The sequence below is a fragment of the Bos taurus genome, chromosome 8 (genome assembly GCF_002263795.3).
Source record: "Bos taurus isolate L1 Dominette 01449 registration number 42190680 breed Hereford chromosome 8, ARS-UCD2.0, whole genome shotgun sequence".
NCBI lineage: Eukaryota > Metazoa > Chordata > Mammalia > Artiodactyla > Bovidae > Bos > Bos taurus.
In genome coordinates, this window is record NC_037335.1 from 36459880 (window position 1) to 36480101 (window position 20222).

General features: G+C 36.4%; 1 protein-coding gene across 21 annotated transcripts in view; it reads left to right on the plus strand.

Annotated features, from left to right (window-relative positions):
* The window catches only part of PTPRD (protein tyrosine phosphatase receptor type D), a 2536342-nt gene that overhangs the window by 2392475 nt on the left and 123645 nt on the right, over nucleotides 1-20222 (plus strand). For 11 of the 21 annotated variants that reach the window (XM_059889411.1, XM_059889414.1, XM_059889413.1 and 8 more), the window contains 3 exons: nucleotides 5667-5779; nucleotides 17238-17279; nucleotides 17786-17883. In XM_059889411.1, coding sequence (XP_059745394.1) covers nucleotides 5667-5779; nucleotides 17238-17279; nucleotides 17786-17883 — 253 coding nt within the window. The remainder of the gene's footprint in view (nucleotides 1-5666; nucleotides 5780-17237; nucleotides 17280-17785; nucleotides 17884-20222) is intronic. The other 10 variants (XM_059889419.1, XM_059889420.1, XM_059889421.1 and 7 more) reach the window with 1 other exon arrangement.

Here is a 20222-nt window from a genome sequence, read left to right on the forward strand (position 1 = left end):
TATGTATTCCATCTCTCATTATCACCTTCATCTTGACTGGCAAGAGCTGTAATGAAATCCTTAGCCTGCAATTTAAAATCCAAAAGATTTAAACTCATAGATATTTGCACAAAATATGTCCCCATGTGCAGTAAGGCTGACGTTTCTGTGGCAGAGGAATGACGTGGAGAGTATGCAGTGGTTCATCCTAGTATTCAACAGCCTTTTCATGTACAAAACTGGCAATTCACAAAGTATTTCACTCTGTCACAGAAATAGGTTTTCTTACAAGGGATTCACAGATGACGTCACTGATTAAAAATAAGCCAAGTTAGGAACACTGTAGGATTTTTAAAAACTTGGCGTAACTAGCTAAACCACTTTAAGAATCAAAAGAACCTGTGTGTCTGATATCATTTTCATTATTCACTTTGTATGGGTGTGTGTTTGTACAGTTTAAATGTGGACTTTGTACTTTTCAAAAGCTATGGACTGGATTACCTTAAGGGAAGATATTGTAGCAATCTGGGTATATAGTTCCTTGGCAATGAGGTAGACCTGGTACCTTTGTTTCTTGCGATTGAGAACTCACAAAACATTTTGCAGTTTGTCGCAACATGAGGACTATTTAGATGAATTCTTTTTAGGTGAAGGTTATACTTTCTGCATAAAGAACATGGTTAAACAGTCATCATCATCACAGGTGAAAGTGCCAATGAGAGCGAGCTGGAAGTGTTCACGTACAGTAGTGCGTCTGTGACTAGGAACATACAGGGCATGTCAGTGGCTGGTAATACATTGCTTTTCTGGATTAGCACAGCTATATAGATGGGTTATGCTCTGTAGATATAACGATGAGTATTATATTTTCCAACACTGACAATGTATTTAAGCTTTTACTTGAAAAAAAAGATTTATAATCAATCACCTTACTTGCCAAAATGTGTTTGAAGAACTCTGCCACTTCTTACCTTGTGGTGTATTATACAATTGTGCAAATTCTTCTGCAGGGCAGTGCAATTTGCAGGTATTTTAAAGGAACGATGTACCTCTTAACAGAAGCTTGTTTTTAATGAACTAAATTTCTTATATGGGATAATGTTATATTCCCATTAAGTGCATGAGTTGTTGTCTCATGGCATGTTTTTTTTAAAAATCAAATATCTCTACCATAAAACTCTTCCTAGGATATAATTAATTGTGGTAGTGTTTTGTAGGTTGATGAATAAAAGTGAATCTGACATTAATACACACACAAATGCTTTGCTTAGCCATGTACTCTCATGTCCTCCATTTGCTTCATGATTGATTAGAGGCCTTGAAATATTTTGATATGCTATCATTTTCTAATGTGTGTCAGTGTATGTCCCTAATTTTGAGCTGTTAAATCTTGGTTGTCATGGTTACTCTCGTTACCATTGGCCAACTAACATTTAGCCTCTCTTTTTCTTTTTTGCTGCATTAAATTGGAGCAGTAAACCTGACAGGTGAGGAATAGAGAACAATCCCCTTTAATGCTCAGTGCAAAAAAAAAAAAAAGCAAAACACACAGGTAGACTTTGGAGGTATTGAGGGGGTAATGGTGGAGGTTGGATATAAAAGATGAAACTGGCAAAGGGAACGTGGACAATGCCTAGGTATAAAAAGTAATTTTTATATTAAAATGACTCAGGAAGAGGTAGTTTATATATGATGTAAAATAGATTAAATTTAGAAGGTAGTAAAACCTGTCTCTGAGTTTTGTTTGTAGTCAAGGTTAACTGAGCATTTGTATGTGTTAATGTGAGTCATTTTCGTTTTGTTTTGTTTGTTTTTACTGAAACTATGATCTCAAGACCCTTTGTACAGGAATACTAACATTTTTATACCCTGCTAATATCGACGGCAGTACTTTAGTACAAATTTATGTTTAATTCCAAATTGTTTTCCCTGTCCTCCAGCCTTGAAGAATAATAGCAATAATAATTATTCCTATATTGCTTGCTTATTTACTGATCAGTCCAAGCTAACCTTTCAGCTTTCTAACACACACACACATATGTATGAATTCCTGATTAAAATTAAGCAAAGGACCTCGATGCCCATCTAACCTGCCTCCCTTCCAGTGTTGTATTCCAGTGGTTCTCTATGGAGACAAGTAGCAAGAGCATCAGCATCACCTAGGAACTTGATAGAAACACAAATTCTTGATCCCACCGACCTCAGATCTACTGAATCAGAAACTCTGGGGAGTTGGTCCAGCAGCCTGTAGTTTAACAAGCCCTCTTGGGTGACTCTGATGCATACCAGAGAATCACCACTACATTATTTTCCTTAAAACCACGTAACACTGGTCAACAAGCTGCGTTACACTTTCACTGACAGCAAACTGACTACCTCAGAGAAGCTGTGCTTGTTATTAATCCAGCAGGAAAACACACGCAAATAGTTTTTTTAAGGCAAAAGTCAAAACACTTTGAATCCACTTAATATACTCAGAGATCTACCTCTCACTATAAAGCTGTCCACATTTCACAATTTCATCACTACCTTCTTGTTCTATCAAGAGAGTTGGGCCAAAACTTAACATCATCTAACCCTCCTCCCCTGTTGTATAAGTGAAGAAATTACGTGTTAGGTTTGTAGTTGACTTACCCGAGGAGACACAGACAAATAGTGGCAAAGTTGGGCTTTGTTCTTGAGGACGTCAGAATCGTTGTGAACTGATTTCTTTGAAATCTCTATTAAATGAATACATTTCTTCCAAAAGCCTCTATGTATATGTCTGAATATTTTTGTTCCAAATACAGTAGTTACGATCTTCCACACCATGCCCCTGTGTTTTTGTTCCCCACTTCATATGTAGAGCAGGTGAGACTAGATGAAAATAAAACCCCACTGCGACCACAGAGCAGTGTTTTTGTTGTACATTAGTCACAGCCCAGATAAAAACATTTTTATACAATTAGCATTTTCTGCCATATCTGAAATGTCATGTGCTTTTCTATTTTCTTTTCACGCAGATAATGCCTGCCCATGGTAGATACTTCTCGCTGTAAGAAATAAACTTAGCCTAGGAATTTATAATTCTGATAGAAAAAAAATAGCAAGGCAATATTCAGAATCTGTTTCTAGTCACTATTTGTTATTTTTTTCTAATTGAGAATAATGAGATCTACGAAAACTTATAGAAAAAAAGAAATGTCACTCCTGATGTTCATACTGGGCTTGATTTAGACCATTATATGCCATTTAATACTTTGTAACAGTAAATTTCATTTTTAAAAACAATCGTTGTTTCTGATGATGATCGGACTCTTCATCCTGCAATCTTCCTTAGAAATTCTTTGTTAAAAACTCACATTTTAACACATTTCTGTTTAGAAACCATGCGGTACAGTGTGGGCAGTCAGAATTACCCGTGCAGTGATCATCACAACAAGATGAAGCAGAATGAAATTTAAACAGCTGATTTTCCTTAGCTGGCTAGGAGTTTTGGAAACTGGTTTCTTAGAGATTATCTTATTTCGACAGATTGAGGGAAAAGTTAGTTATGAAATGTCAGGACACCCCTCCCGCTTGTTACAAGAGCGACTTGTCATTTTAGTCTCATGATCTGGGTTTTCCAAGACTCACTGGGCAACAAGATAGGATTTTAGCATTCCTGGTACCAAAGAAATTGACTAAATGTCTTTGCAGAGTGTTCTTTTTTCTCCCTCTGCCTCACTGCCACTCAATCTGGCCTCAGCACAACAGAAGATAAGGAGGATGTCCCCCAATACCTGTAACAGTGTCTCCTTGCCCAGATATTTCTTCACATGGCTTCCATAACACTGCAAGACAGACTGTAGAGCCATTCTGAAAAGGGATACAAATCCAGATTTTAGGCATCATATCTGGCACATAAGTGAAAAAAAAAAAAAAAAAGTGCCAGACTGTGAAAAGACCAAAACCTGAGAAGGGCTACTGGGATTACTTGGAAAAGACCAACCATATGTTTGTTACACTTCAGCTTGATTGACTGGCCAAACTTGGTGGTGTTTTGTTAACCAATTTATCTTCGATAGTAAAGCATGTCTCTGTGTCATGAGGCTAATACCCACAGCATCAACACAGTCCCATTTTCTACTCTGCAAGTGGTTGTCCTCTCCTTTCACATTGTCTCCTTAGCCCCTTTTCCTCTTCATTCTCATATACCTCTCACCAGCTTTCCATCTCTTCTTTTTCTTTCCTTCTCATTTTCCACTCCATATAACTGGAGCTGCCAGTTCCTCTGACATGCCTCCAATTCACTGCTTTCCTCTGACTGGTAGTATGTTTGGCAGTACGCTCTGTCCTAAGGCTATACTTGAGAATTTTAGGTAGAAACAGTAAATCCTGAGACAGGTTAATCCAAGGTTCTGAGAGAACAATGTGTCTTAACAGGACTCACCCCCCAAAATTCATCGCACTGAGAACATTTTGCCAAAGGCATTGCACTTGAGCAAATCAAGTATACTTTCCCTTTGCATCAGTCTTCCCTTCATCCTCTGGTTGGTTTCATTCTATACAGATGAGCAGAGATGGGAAGAAAGGCTATTTAACAGGAGCCCTCTAGCTAACCATGGAACGACCTGGGTGTCATTGAATGAGAGCCCATTGCCACAGCAACACTAATGAGCTGTACCACAGTCATATCCAAAAGGGACAGAGAGAGTTCCTACCCACTGCTGCCCCCTCCTCCCAGATAAGAATGTCTTTGCTCTGAGCAGGATGAGATGCTAAGATTATGACTCCAGCCTGGAGATTGCTAGAATCTGTATTGGGAAGAAACCACTGTTTGAAAAGTTCTCCCTTAGTTAAGTGAGTTTTTAATCTAATTCAACTAAAGGAAAGTATTTAGGTACCACTCTGTGTCCAAAGCGACTTAGCAGCAGCAGAAGCAGCTGTGATTATTTGTCTGGAAAAAACATGGATAAAGCAATCTTATGAAAAGCCTGACATTTGTTGCATAGACATTTTTTAAAATTACATCATGACACCTTAAGCAAAGATACTTACCTTGACACCATAAACAGGCAACATGGCTTTTTCCTTGGAATTTAAAAGAGAAAAAGGATGCTGGTTTGGTGTGGTCCTGATTCTCCTTCCACGTATTAGGGTAACTTGAACTCTTAGAAATACACTTCCTGCATTTATCTGGTTATGGGAAAACCCAATGCAGGTCCACTTTGTAGTCACTGGTCATGAATCCTGCAGGAAAAAGGAGGGGGGCAGATTTAGCTGTTTAGCTTGAGGCCAAGTAGTTTCTGAGTTTATTTCCATGGTAACTACAATCATAGTATTGGTTATTAGGGTTACTCTATCCTTTTCCTCCCAAAGAGAACTAGTGGACAAGGAAGAAAAGCTGAACAAGTTTCCAAACCTATCTCACTGGCACCTCAAAGGCAGAGTCTCTGAATTATTTAATTCTAGAGCTAAAGGAGGACTTACAGATCATCCACTTAAAATTTTCAGACATGAGGAAATACTGTAGGCCAGGAGAGAAAAAAGTTAGCTTAACAAAGTCAGAAAGGTCAGAAAGTTTTAAAACTACAAATGGGGATGGGGGTGGGGGGGAAGGAGTGGGGAAGGGTAGGGTGGCAACACATACATAATCGTTTACTTTTTTAAATCCGTTTCAGTTTTTTTGGTTGTTTTATTTCTTAAATTTTATTCTCTCCCTATAGGAAGAGGGCAGAATCTGACTCTAGAAAGAGCAGCATACCAAATAGTAAGGAGGTCCCTTCACACCATCCAACAGACCCAGTAGAACTGAGGCGCCTTAATTTCCAAACACCAGGTAAGAAGCACGACTCATCTTGTCCAGAACACAGTGTTTCCTGAAAGTTTTATAGCCCCAATGACACCGCCATGAGAGGTGACTGTATCACTTTATTTCTAACAGTTGTTTATCTTCCTTCTTTATTATTACTGAGACTCAGCAGAACATATGTCTTGAAAGGAAATTATATTCTTTGTGAAAATCTGAGGTGGGGTGGAAAGAGGAAAAAAATAATTTTTCCTTCAAGTTTTGGAAAACCTAAAGTCTTAAAAATATTTGCCATTTTTATGAGCTTATTAGCACAGTTGATTATTTTCAATGACACCTATCTGGAAAGAATCCAGTTTCTTACCTTATAAAGTGAATGAGTAGATGGATGGAATGTTACCTCATTCATCTCATTGGGAAACAATACATTTTTTTTAATCTATTTCTCTATTAATTTGTGTCTGTGTTATTCTGAAAGAAAGGGGAAGGGAAGAGAAAAACAAGGGAAAAAATTGTATGTTACCTTTACTAAATTTCACTAACCAGTTTAGGTTTCTTGCTGAGGAGATGCTCAGAGTGATTGAGGATAAGAAATATATGCTTGTTTCTTAAAGAACATTAAGTGCTTCAACAGAGGAAAAATATTATTCCTGCTGAGGGGTGTTTTGTTCAGCATTGTTACTGCAAGGCTAACTCCATTTTGCCTTTTTTCACCTAAATCTTGTTTATGCCAAAATGATGAATGGTAGAGAGAGCTAAACTATACAGCTGAGTGGCATTGTCTCAGTACCTAATGAAAATGAAAAAAATTAAAGAGCTGATCTAAGAAGTCCATTTGATGACAATTTGATGTTAGTATTGTATCCCAGATTGTTTGAAAGTTTTCTGTGTCAAATGGATATTCTACTCATTATGGTATACCACAGATTTACTACACTGCACATTTTCTGTGAATTGCTTGGAATTGAAAGGGCACAGTTTACTGTATTTACCATATGTGTGATTTTACACGTAGATATGCCATAGTAACTAGTAACTATCCAGTTAAAAGAAATGCATGGAATTTTAAACGTGGCTCTACCAATCACCATAGACGTGGGCTTTAAAAAAAAAAAAAAAATCTCTCTCAAATGAGGTTTATTCCTTAAAAAGCAAAGATGTACCTTCGTCAGCATGAAAGTTAAAATAAATTTTCCATATAACTAAATATCTCCTGATGGGCATTTATTTAAGAGGCTTAGTATAAAGGCAAGATTAGCAGCAAAATAGAGCCACTGGGAGTGCTATCCCTCATCAGCCCAGCACCGAGAGAGTGACACCTGAATGGCTACTGTGCAGAAAGGGTTACTAGCAGAGTGCTGGTGGCTACAAGGGAAATACCAATGCCTTCAACCAAGATATCCCCATATTCAAGAATGCTAATAAGAATCTAATTTCCCCAATGTATGTGGGAATATTAGATCCCTTTATAGAGTAGAACATGCTAAGTTCCATATAAGTCACTAGAAAGAATGAAGGGTACAATCGAAGTGAAATTCCTTTTATCAACAACAGCTTTAACAAAATAAAATGGGGACTTAGGCTTATGGTTAGTGTTAGTTACTTAGTCGTGTCCAACTCTTTACAGCCCCATGGACTGTAGCCCGCCAGGCTCCTCTGTCCATGGAATTCTCCAGGCAAGAATACTGGAGTGGGTTGCCATTCCTTCTCCAAGAGATCTTCCTGACCCAGGGATCAAACCTGGGTCTCCTGGATTGCAGGCAGATTCTGTACCATTTGAGCCACCAGAAGATATCATTTAACTAAGATTAAACTTACCTCAAATGGATAGTGGAATAAAGTGGGCAAACAGTAAAAAGGAGAGAGGTGGTTTAAGAGGAATAGAAGAAAACAGGAGAAATTGTCCCAAGATCCTAGCACGTCTATTCACAGGCAGCGTTACGCTGTCACCGCCTGCTCAGTTAAGCAGTCTAGTTAAGTCTTGGTTTGTTGAAATAGTCTTTGTGCCTCCCAAGCTCTAGAATGTGGCCTGCTGTCCTGAAAATCTGACCAGTTTACAAAGAAAATAGACTCACGTGTTAATGTGAAATTCATAGAGTGTGTTTCAGTTTGCTTCAGCCAGTGGGGATTCTAGCCAGGGGCTATGAATTTAATTACTTGCTGATAGGATAAGAGCAGAAGTTGGGATTGTTAACCAAGTAGCTTTATTGTGCTAATCCTCCCTGGTTTGTAAATAATCAAGGGCTTTGCTGGATGATCAAATAAAATGATTCTTTTATTCTAAAACACTTTTCTTAGGTATTGCACAGGAAGCAATTTTAATTTGTACTTATATTTTTGGATTTTAAGCCATTCACCCTTCAGTTTCTGAAATGTGCTTTTTATATACATCATACCTTTGCGTATATAGTTATGTACAACTATTATATAATATGACAATGTTACTTAATAGTATGCACAAGTAGAGACTTAACAATCCATGATTTTCAATGAAATCAGAAACCTGTGATTTATGTAACCAGCCCCTAGCACAGAATTTGATCTTGAAAGCAAATTGATTTCTACTTCTGATGAGTCTGTTGTGGATGATAAAATGTCAAACTAACATTATCATTTGAAATTCAGTAGGTCTTTCAGAAGGTAAAGGAAGCTTATTGCTTAGTTCACCGATTCTTAATTCTACTTTCCTTTAAAAAAAATCATCTTGTGAATTAAAAATCTATTTACATTTTGAGTTACTTATTTTTGTTGGAGCGTCTGGGTTTAAAGAGCCAGATCTTTTTCCCAAATTCTGCTTCATATTCAAAAGATATTGAAACATACATACAAAATTTCATACAGATACAGTATTTGGCATTAAGTACTTCAAAGAATTATTTCCCTAATTGTAGTACCACAAACACATATGTCTCTGGGTCCGGGAAAGAAAAAGGTCAGAATTTTGTCTCTGGGTACAAAGTGAAAACAGAGAAATCTGTTCTTTTCATGATACCATCTCTGTGAAGTTGTGGGATGTGGAGAGGAACTTTGCTTTAAGCATACTTGCCAAATTTGGGGTGATAATCAGGTCCTTCTGTTTGTTAAACACTATTCAAGCATCTAGACAGGATTAGAAATGCTCGCCTTTTGCAAATTAAGAGCAGGTACCTCTGCTTGTAGGTATTTTCCACGAATATATTTATCTGTCTGTTAAGGATTCAGATGGCAGTGTGCAGCCAGGTTGCAATTGTGAGAACCTGCACTACCTAATCTCTTGAGAGACTATGGCTTACAACGGTGACATCACTTCATGGTCTGCGGGGACAGTCAGAACTGGTGTGGAATAGGTCAGTTGAAGGGATCATTTAGCTAAGGTGAGACTTACAACCTCAAGTGGATAATGGAATAAAATGGACACAATGAGTAAGTGAGGGAAGAGATGTAGAAGACTGTTCTAGAATTAGTAACTAGTCATCAATTTTTATAAATCTTTAAGATCTGTGAAGGAAGGGAAGAAAAGACTCTCTTATAAAAGATGCTTTTAATGAAACCCCTATTTAAGCCTTACACATCTCTGTGGACAGTGGTAGCTGGATATGTGTTAGGATGGCTGATAGACGAGTTACATGTTAAACAAAAGTGAACTGCTTTTTTGGTGGGAAGAAAGCTTTTCTTATTAAAAAAATTTCCAAGTTGCTTTATAATCGGCCCATCAATATTTCTTAATTAATTATAAAAGTAGCACATGTTTACTGAGGAACAAATTTTTTTAATAGAAAGTAAGCTTAACAATAGTTATACTTAGGTTATGGCTATATGGTTATGCAGTGTATTATTTAAATTTTGTGTGTGATTTTTATAAGTTGTAAAAGGCAAAAAAATACTTTTATAAAAGAAAAATTATTCTTTATCTTGCTTTTTCTTCTTTTGACATATTTAAAATAAAGTGTAAATGATTTCCTATACTCCCAATTTTACTTTCCAGAAATATCTACCATAAGGAGTTTCATGCATGTATTTCCAGAATTTTTTGTGTATACAAGTTCTTTAAATGATAATATATATAGCAGGTATATAAATACAGATGCATTTACATGAAATTTCCTATTTTAATATTTAACTACATTTTCCAAGCTAATATATGAAGTTTTATCTCCTTTAACAGCTGATAGTATTGATGATATTCTGTTCAACAGATGTCACAAAATATATCATCTCAGTCCTTATTAATGGAGGCTAACTCATTTTCTGCATTTTGCTCTTACAAAACATACTGTACTGAGCAGTACTGAGCCCAGACCGTTTCACATTGCTGTTATTTCTGAATGGTGGGCGCCTGGGAGTGTGATGGCTGAGTCCTAGGGCAGGCACATTTTACTTTACCATTTTGATAGAGATTGTCAATGATGGACATTTTTGAAATCCTGTAAAAAGCCTTACCTACTGTGTAGCCCATCTGGGAGGTGGCCTCTAGAATTGGACACAATGACTAAAGTAAATATAATATTGTCAAAAGATGGTGATTTATAAGAAAACCAAAACATTACTGGTATGTGGCCCTATTTCTATTTTTTCCAACAAAGCAAATTTAGAAGTTCAGCATCTTAAAGAAATAAGCTTTCTTTCTAGTATTAAAAAAAAATGTAAAAGGACATGGAAACTAATACCATCGTGAGGCATGCTAGTCAGCAGCTTTCTTTGTGCCTGCAGACTTCTCCCTCAGACCAACCCACTTTGGTCTGAATTGTTTAGATTTTTTTTTTTCCTAAAAAATTCTTTTTCCAGTATCTGTACCCCTTACTTAGAATCCTCACTCCCCTTACTCCCAATTTTTATTGTTTTCCACACAAAAACAAAACTCTAGACTTTGTACTTGCACCTTTTAGGAAAAGAGATTTAAAAATTGATGATCAGATGGTACAATGTAAAAACTTCGTTTTCATTCCATGAATGACCTTAATATGTTTTGCCCTAAAGCATACATGGATGGTAGGTGATTGATGGGCTGTGAAATACAAAAACAAACTCATAAAATGTTAACGTATCAGAAATAGCCGTATCAGCAACACAAATGTCTGCATAGCAACTGAGTGATTTTGAAAGCTCTTGAGGCATCTCTTCTGATGCACTAGTAGTATTAACCGGATCAGTGCTAACAAAATCAATTTTTATACGTATCTCCTTATATTTTATTTTGTACTGTAGGAAACGTAAGCATATACCTAAATGAATAATACTAGATGTACTCTTTTTGTATTTCAGAAACGTTGGTTCTTTGCATCTAAATGCTAAACTTCTGATATAAAGGAACATGGTTCGTTCAAATCCTGCATTTTGAGAAATCCTACATAAAAATGAATTTTAATTATGTCATTTAGTGTTACCTGAAAAAGCACTCTTGGAGTACCTTTCCCTTAATGATGATCCTAGTCATGGATTAAGTCAAAATGTCATTGTCATACTAAGAAGCAATTATACCTTACAAATCAACGTTCTCTTAATTCACCATTCATTTGTGAGGCAAATTGTAAACGTACAATATTTATAGTTATTGAAGTTATGCTAAGTAGTTCATAAATGATGTGAAAAGCTGTCAAATATTTTGTAAACTTAGTTGCTATGATTTATTAAGTAGGTAGGTATAATTCTGATTTGATGAACAAAATAACATTTCTCTGTTCCATGGCCACGACCTGTTCTTCAGTCTTTATCACAATATGTTAGAAAGGAAAACCATGAAGACAGTGTTACTACATTATCACACATGAATATTAACAGCAAAATCATCTAAAAGATGTTCCACCACTATTAGTGACCACAAAACCTCCAGTTAACAAAGTTGTTATGAAGTTTTAAAGTATCTACTGGCATTTAATAGTGTTTAAAAAATAAGGCAAGTATTTGATAAACATTTCTCTATATATAAAAAATTCATTTGAAACTTAATATTGGTTAGAGTAGTGACCTCATAAAATAGAACATTTGAAAAGCAAAAACATGATATTTCAGGGGGGTTTTGAAAACATGTCTGCTGAATAGCACTACAGTTTTTAACATGAACTAAATGTATACATTTAAAATATTTCCATGGAAGCTCACAATGTCTTCGTAAGACATAAAAAAAAAAAAATACAGGTGTGTGTATGAGTGTCCTTTACTTGTTCCCCACCACCAACACAAGCATACCTTCTAAATGAAGCTAATACATTATTGACACAGTTTCTCAAACTGAGAATAGTTTATGATGCCATGTTACTGCATGAACAGTCCGATTTCACAAGTCCATATTTATGTATGTGACACCACTCTCCCAGGGATGTTCAATGATTTAAGAGATAGCATGGCATAATGAGAAGTTCCCTAAATGAGAACTGGTAAGGTGTGGGATTAAAACCCCCACAAAGCCATAGTTTACTGATAATGATGGCCTTGATCAAGTCCTTTTACTGCTCTGAGCTTCATCTGCCTTCCTAGTGGACTTAATTGGAGAGGATTGGGGATAGAGGGTGAAGCATGGGAGAAGTACCCATTGCCCAGTCCCACACACAGTACTCAGCGTCTCTCCTAGTGACACAGATATGCTGCCTCTCACTTTCAGCATTCTTAGATTTTAATTCACACACCAGAGGAACATTCCGCTCTTCTAAAACAGAGGTTACTGTTAGCCAAATGTGGCCTCCAAAGGTCTTTTCTTTGACCCCCACTGGATTTCAACAAGTGAAAATGGAGGAAAGCAACATAATTGTCTGGGTTTTCAGGTGCTACTGAAAGCCTGAGAAGCCTCACCCTCTTGGCTCTGTAGTACCACTTGGAAGATATCTGCTAGAGTTTCCAACCTTCTAGAAGCTCTCCAGTCTATAGCAGCCCTAAGGATAATCCTGACATTGAAAGAGAACATCAGCTGGCATTCATCACAAGTGTATTTTTTTAAATAGAGAAATATTTCTCTTTGCTGAGACTTCATATTGAAAGTAGATAAACGAAGAACAGTCCTAGGAGATTCCTGGTTGCACAAAAATGGGGAGGAGTAGGTTTCTTGTGAGTGTTTACTATTCAATATCTGTTTACACTTTTCCTTCTTTTCCTAACTGACTTGGGCCCTTTAGCACTGGAAACTTTGCCCCCTGCTTTAGAAGATCATAGCTTCAATTCCAGAAATAAAACAGTAGAAGGATGCCAAAATCACATATGATTTTGTTACTTACTATGGGCTAAATAATAATGGGCTAAAATATACAAATCTCTTAACTTTCCTAGTCTTCAGAACTCTTTTATAAAATGAAAATGCTGGACTAAGTAATGTCTAAGGCACCATGATTTTTAAAGTTTTACATCTTATAAGGAAGCCATTACACAGTTACTATCAAAAAAAAAAATAGCCATCCTGTTTTTTCCTCCAACCTAAGGCAGATTTCATTGACTACATCTGTCATTTTTCATGTTGACAGTGTGTATTGTTGATATCATAACTCCATAATGAAAACTCTGTTCTGATGCAATGGGTGCCTTCCTTTAAAATGCATTTATGTTGTGCATTTGTAGCTTTGAACTGATGAGGTCGAGACCCTAGCAAGTCCTCATCAGCTGTGAGCTGCACTTCAAGTTATTTGCTGCTAATAATAGCTAAAGCACTAAAGCTTCCTAATTGAGACTTAGAGCAGATTCAAGGGTATCACCAGGAGAAAGCTGATCTCATTCTTAGATACTCTAATATGATTTTTGAATGAAAAAAGTTACAGGCTCCCCCCCAAAAAATCCCCAAAGGACTGAAAGGTATTACTGGGGAATTTTAAAAATGTCAATGTCTGGCTCCCATACCCAGATATTCTGAGTTAATTGGTCAGGTGTGCAACCTGGAAAGAAGGGATTTCAAAGCACCTCAAAAGATGCTAATGTGAAAACACTGTTCTAATGAAAACATTGGTTCCCAGACTGTGAGCAGTGACCAGGTTCCAAACAAAAGAGTGAAAAAATACTTTGGTGAGGTCAAATTCATAATTAGTGTCTCCTATTTCATTCAGATTCTAACATACTTGATTATATCCTGTAAACTTTATTTCCACATTGGACAATAGAGAAGTTTAGGGAGAATCATATAATAGCATTTTTGCAAGAGATCCTTGGTAATTATTTTCTGATATGAGCTAAACAGTTTCATGTTAAATAATACATGCTGTAGAGGGTGTGGAGAAAAGGGAACCCTCCTACTCTTGGTGGGAAAGTAAATCAGTGCACTATGGCGAACGGTATGGAGGTACCTTAAGAAAATGCTAAAGACATATCCAGAGAAAACTAATTCAAAAAGACGCGCGCACCCCCAATGTTCATAACAGCACTATTTACAATGGCCAAGACACAGAAGCCATCTAAACTGCCCATCAACAGATTAATGGATAAAGAAGATGTGTGTGTGTGTGTGTGTGTGTGTGTGTGTGTGTATCCGTACACACACATATACACCCTGGAATATCTTACTCAGCCATAGAGACGAATGAAATACTATTTGTAGCAACATGGATGCACCTAGAGATTATCATATTGTACTAAGTGATGTCAGACAGAAACAAATATCAGATCACTTATGTGTCAGATCTAAAGTATACAAATAGACTTATTTACAAAACAGAAACAGATTCACAGATATAAAAAGCAAACTTACGGTTACCACAGAGGAGAGGATGGGGGGAGGAGTAAATGAGGAGTTTTGGATTAGCAAATACAAACTCACTCAGTCATGTCCCACTCTTTGTCACCCCATCAAGCTCCTGTGTGCATGGAATTCTCCAGGCAAGAACATGGAGTGGGTAGCCATTCCCTTCAGCGTCTCTTTCCAACCCAGGGATTGAACCTGGATCTCCAGCATTGCAGACAGATTATTTTACTGAGCCACCAGGGAAGCCCAACATGCAAGTTTCTACTCTATAGCACAGGGAACTATATTAAATATATTGTAATAAACAATAATGGAAAAGAATGTAAAAAAGTATATATACATATATAACTGAATCATTTTGTTGTATACCAGAAACTAACAGAACACTGTAAATCAACTACACTTTAATTTAAAAAATAATAATGAAAAGAAATGAGTTTCATGTTAGAGGAGTTTCATCCCAGATCTATTCTTTAGCATAATTTTTATGTTGACATTTACTTATTTTGAATACATACATGATATGCCTATATGTATATCATATATTCTTATGATATAAGGTAATTTGGCTAGCTAAAAAAATGTGTTAAATTTAATTCAAAAAATTGACAATTCAACTGCATAATTTTCTATTTTGTAGACTATAAATGTTACCCCTCAAAGAAAAGACACAGTTACATTTAAAACCTTCACATATGAACTATATCCATGAGACCCTTCTCTGCTCAGAAATCCTGAATATTTTGAAATGAGTTATAAAGAAGTGACTCTTTATCTAGCTCCCCACTTTTATTTTTACACAAAAAGAAATTCAGGTGCTTGATAACAAGAGGTTTGTCTCTTATTAGTAGATAGCAGGCCTAGAAGTAGAATTCCTGTTCAGTACGCTAGCCTGGGATTTCCTCCCCTGAACCGTCAGAGTCCCACAAGCTCTGCTGGCCTTTCTGTGGAACATCCACGTTGACAGTTTTACTTGTCCTAGTGCTTTGGTGCAATACTGCCAGATCAGAAGTAATGATTCTTGAACGCCATGATGTCTTTGCCTGTGATATATACATATGCTGAATTAGAATGTAATGGGTCAGTACAGATTTGCTTGGATTTCTCTGTCATTAGCTTCCAAAGTAATACATCCAGACCACGTGCCAGTGCATGCCAGAAGTAAATATTGGTTGATTATGATGGTCTTCTACTGCTGTTATACTAATGCTTTTCCCATCTCCAACTGGCTTTACTTTTGCAGCTTTGAGCAGTAATTCAGTCCCCTACGCCTCCCTGATTGGCTCTGTGTCCTCCCTCTCTAGCCAAACCACCACTCAGTCCATATATGATAATAACTCTCTCCCACGATTCGCTCGAAAAGGTCTAAACATCTTTGTCTCTATTATTTTCTCTGTTAAAGCACTGTAATGGATGTCCACATCATCTCATCCCCAAACAAGCCTACAGTCTCTTGTGCCTTTGCATTTCCATTCTTGTCATTGGGGGTGCCTCATCTGGATAAGATCACTATAATTATTAGATCACTGTCACTCAACTGCTCCTCCCACAAAATGTAGATGAGTTCAGTGCTACCATCTACAGGGAAACGTTCTAGAAACGAGTTCCAACATCTAAGTCCAAAAGCATAATCACAAAAAAAAAAAAAAAAAACCAAAAGCATAATCACATCAGCAACAAAGAGTTTCTTCTTCCAAGCTGATTCATTTTTATTGGATCTTCCATTAAGCTTTTAGCTGACTGAAAGCAGACTTTCATAGCTGTGGATACTAAAGCACTGCCTATCACAGCACAGTGCTGAAATGATTGTCTGGGAGAAGCAAGATAGTTTTTTACTTAACTTACCAAACCATTGATAATTTGGCATTAGAGACAAAGGAACTCATTGGCTTTCAATATCAGTACAATATTTAAAATACCCATAAAGTAATTACAAAGTAATTACACGTTGTGCTGACTTAATGGTCACCGTACCTCAGCCTGACACCCTGCAGAGAGTCCCAGGGACAGCAGAATGTCCACAGGGACAGGGTTTCCATCTTGAGTCCCTCCCTTACTCTTTTTTTTTTTCACTGAAGAGGCCTCCTTGGTGGCATGCTAGTTCAAGTTTTTCTAGTCAGCTGGAATTTGCACCTATAAGACATGAGTCAGCAATGGTCTCTTATGGTGCTCTTGAAAAATTAATCAGAAGAAGTAAAATATAAATCGTATGAAAAATGAAAAATCATTATAAAGACACTGGAATCACCATAGTTAGTGGTGCTTTATTTTTAACAGAATCGATGAATACCTTCAGCTGGCCGACTGAACTAAGATGTATCACCCCCATGTCACTGCTTTCTTTTACCACCTTCTTTTTCCTCTTCATCCTTTCACCATTTGCTCCCTTTCCTGCATTCAGTTCCCATTAGTGGACAAAGATGTTTACACCTGAAGTAGATTGTAGGTTTGCTAGGGGTTGAATAATGGGGACTTGGGGCAAAACATCAGCAAGCTGTCAGTGTGGCCATTGATAAATGTCCAGGAGAAGGCTGCAACCCCAACCTCTACAATCTGCTACTCGTGGAAACATTTTTGAAGCTCAGTTTTGTGTCTGATTTTGTCATCAGTGATTATTGTCTATAGTCTGTGGTGCATGTCATTCTTTGTGTTCATGTTTGCATGTGAATGTCAGTCACCTACAGGTTTGTGAAATATGAAAGCGATTTTAATCTAGTCACAATGTATATGAATCCTGTTAAAACCTGCAGCATTTTTATTAGTGCTTTTTAAAAGTATATCAGGCATCCATTTCTTTTTTTTTTTTTAACAAATTTGTTCTGTTTTATTTTATTTACACCATCATTTCCTTTGCAGGTTCAGATGATTCCGGTTACCCTGGTAACCTTCATTCTTCAAGTTAGTTTTCCTTGATTCTGCATAAGTCACTTTATGTTTCCTATCAAGCTACAACTCTTTCCCTTTTTAGGCCTTTCTCAGTGTCTATTTTCTTAGTTCACTTTACACCATTTAATTCCACACAATTTCCATTTCACACAGTGCAGGAGAAGGAGTTTGAAATGACATAACAGTCATTACTCAAAGCAGAAGTTGACATCAAGCCTGACTGTCAGTTTTCTCCACTAGCTAACTGCATTGATTCATAGCACAATAACACTTTCTTTCACATTAGGAGTGTTAGTTTGGAGATTATGCTTGGTGACTTTTCATTTGGCTACAAAATTCATCCTTCCAGAGCATGTCCTGCTTTGAGTAACCAAACTATCTGCCTGCTTCTTCACATTAAACATCTTTACTACTCACGTATTTTCAGGCCATTTCTAACTATAGTATTCTCTGTATTTTGGAATAGTTAGCATTATTTTCATTTGTTTTCAAATGTCTGTATTCTTTCCTTTTAATAGGTATGGCTAGCCATCCTCCAATACCTATCTTGGAACTTGCAGATCACATTGAAAGGTTGAAAGCAAATGACAACTTGAAGTTTTCCCAGGAATATGAGGTAATTCAGTGTGTTTATACTTGACAGTATTTTCAAGAATTGTCCCCCTCTTCTTTATGATCATATCCATCAGTTCTTTTTCCTTTAAATATGACTCAGCATCTGATACAAAATTTTACAACAAATAGCCAACTAAAAAGTATCTGTATAATTAATGGAATAGTTGTACTTTTAAAAGTATCTAATTTTTTATATTCGTTCAGTGTTATTTAATGAGGTTGGTTTATCTTTCCTGATTTCAAGTTAATATACTGAATGTATAAGCTTCCCAGTATACCATATGATTGCCAGATACACTAAATTATGGTGAGAAAGCTTACTGAAAAAGAAATTACAGAGAATAAGCAGATTTCCAAGTCCTCTTGGTCAGTTTACATGGCCTGAAAACTACAATTATTAAGTACATACACATGATTTTACCCATTCAGTATAAAATAATATTGGAGCTAATTTTAAGATAGTAATATGTTCACAGACTGTTGCGTGTTTCTGAAGCAGTGGTGCACTTAACAGTATCTTACATTTTCAGAATCCTTAAAGGTTTTGTGTTAATCCTTGATGAAAATGAATAAAAAAGTGTTGTATATGTGTGGGTATTTAGATATTGTGTCATTTATCAAGCAGAAGATTGTGAAACTGACTATTTATCATATTCCTCAGAAACAGGGACCCATAGTGGAACCAATTCATGGATTATTTATAACTGAATGATCATTTATCTTTTAGATCAAGTTTAACTAGCATAAGCATAAGAGTAAAATGTCCAACTAAAATCTTATAATTGTGCCAGATAAAAAAACTGAAACTGTTCAAGTTCTACCATAAAGAGTTTCTTTTGGTTTATTTAATAGGAATCTTAAAACACATCCTTGTTATCACCCTTGATTTCTCTATTATCAGCCTGAAATGAGGCTGATGGACTGGATTTCTCTCAGTCCCTACCAACTCTAACATTTTTCCCTGTCATATTTGGTTAGAAAACTCTAAGAAGAGCCCTAACCTCAAGTGGCTAGAGAGTTATCAACCACGTGAAAAAGCTCCATGTAAGAGAATGTGGAGCAGTGGGGCCTGTGGCAATCTGGACATTTGCATGGATTTTCTAGTCTTTAAACATTCATTTTTTGATTATTTTATTGTTCTTCCTAAGCAAAACATATCTGTAGCCCCATTCAGTCTCAAGAGCTGGTAACCTTTTATTCAATTTACATATTCCAAACATCTTTGTTGATAGAACACAAAGGAGATTTTGTTTGCTCACTCATTGGTTAAATTATATTTTCACTTATTCTCTTTCAAGCATTTAGGGGAATATTTCAGTTTTAGGAAACACATTGGATTATGAATTATTTTCTAAATGGCCTGCTTCTTATTTCTTTCCTATTCTTCCTCTTAGTCATAAAGGCTCTCTTTACATTGTGCAGTATTCTTGAAAATAGTTTCTATAGTTTCTGGTTTGAGGCTTCAGATTGAAAATTGAGTTTTAAAAAGAAAACAAGGCATATGATGAATGCCATTTGGGGCAACATAAAATCACATAGTTAAGTGTTAGCTTTCACTAGCCAGAATTTTTAACACTGCCAACCTGCTCTTTATTGTTATCATGAGTGTTGTTATTGTTATTCTTAGTGTGTTGCTGTGTGTGATATTTTCTTCATGGCCCCACTTTAACACATTATGTGTGGTTATGAATGATATGATGGGTCACAGAAATACAATTTGATAGCTCAACTTGTTAATAGCCATTAATTAACTTTCTACTCTTATAAGTGTAAACTATTGACAATATCTGCAGTATTTAAGCAGTCTCAGTTGTATGCATTGACTACAGTAACTTGCCTCCTTTAAATACAGGATTTCTCTAGAAATGCTGCATGTAAAGATACTCTAATGATACTCATTTAGCCATTAGATTAGAAGTGCTCCTTGAAAGTAGTTATGAACTTCATGCTGGCAGCACTCCCATTAAGAACTCCCCGAGTAGCCGTTGACATGATAGCCCACACTGACTTCACCGTTTATCATGACGATGATCTGTGATTAAAGCTCCCTGGGCATGAATTGACTCTACTGTGCCTTAACAGCCATGAAGGAGATATTTAAATGTTGTGTTCATCTGTGATAATATGATAAAGACTTCTGCATAGTATTTTAGACCAGAGGACAACACACTGGAAGAAGTTTATCTTTTTTTTTTTTTTTAACATATCATCTCTATATAAACTTGATTAGATTTTTCACTGTTTTTCAGTGAGGAGAGATTACTTTCAAACATAACTATTTTAGCATAATCACTATGGATTAATGTTTATTCAGACCTCTCAAGATGGGTGAAGCTAAAT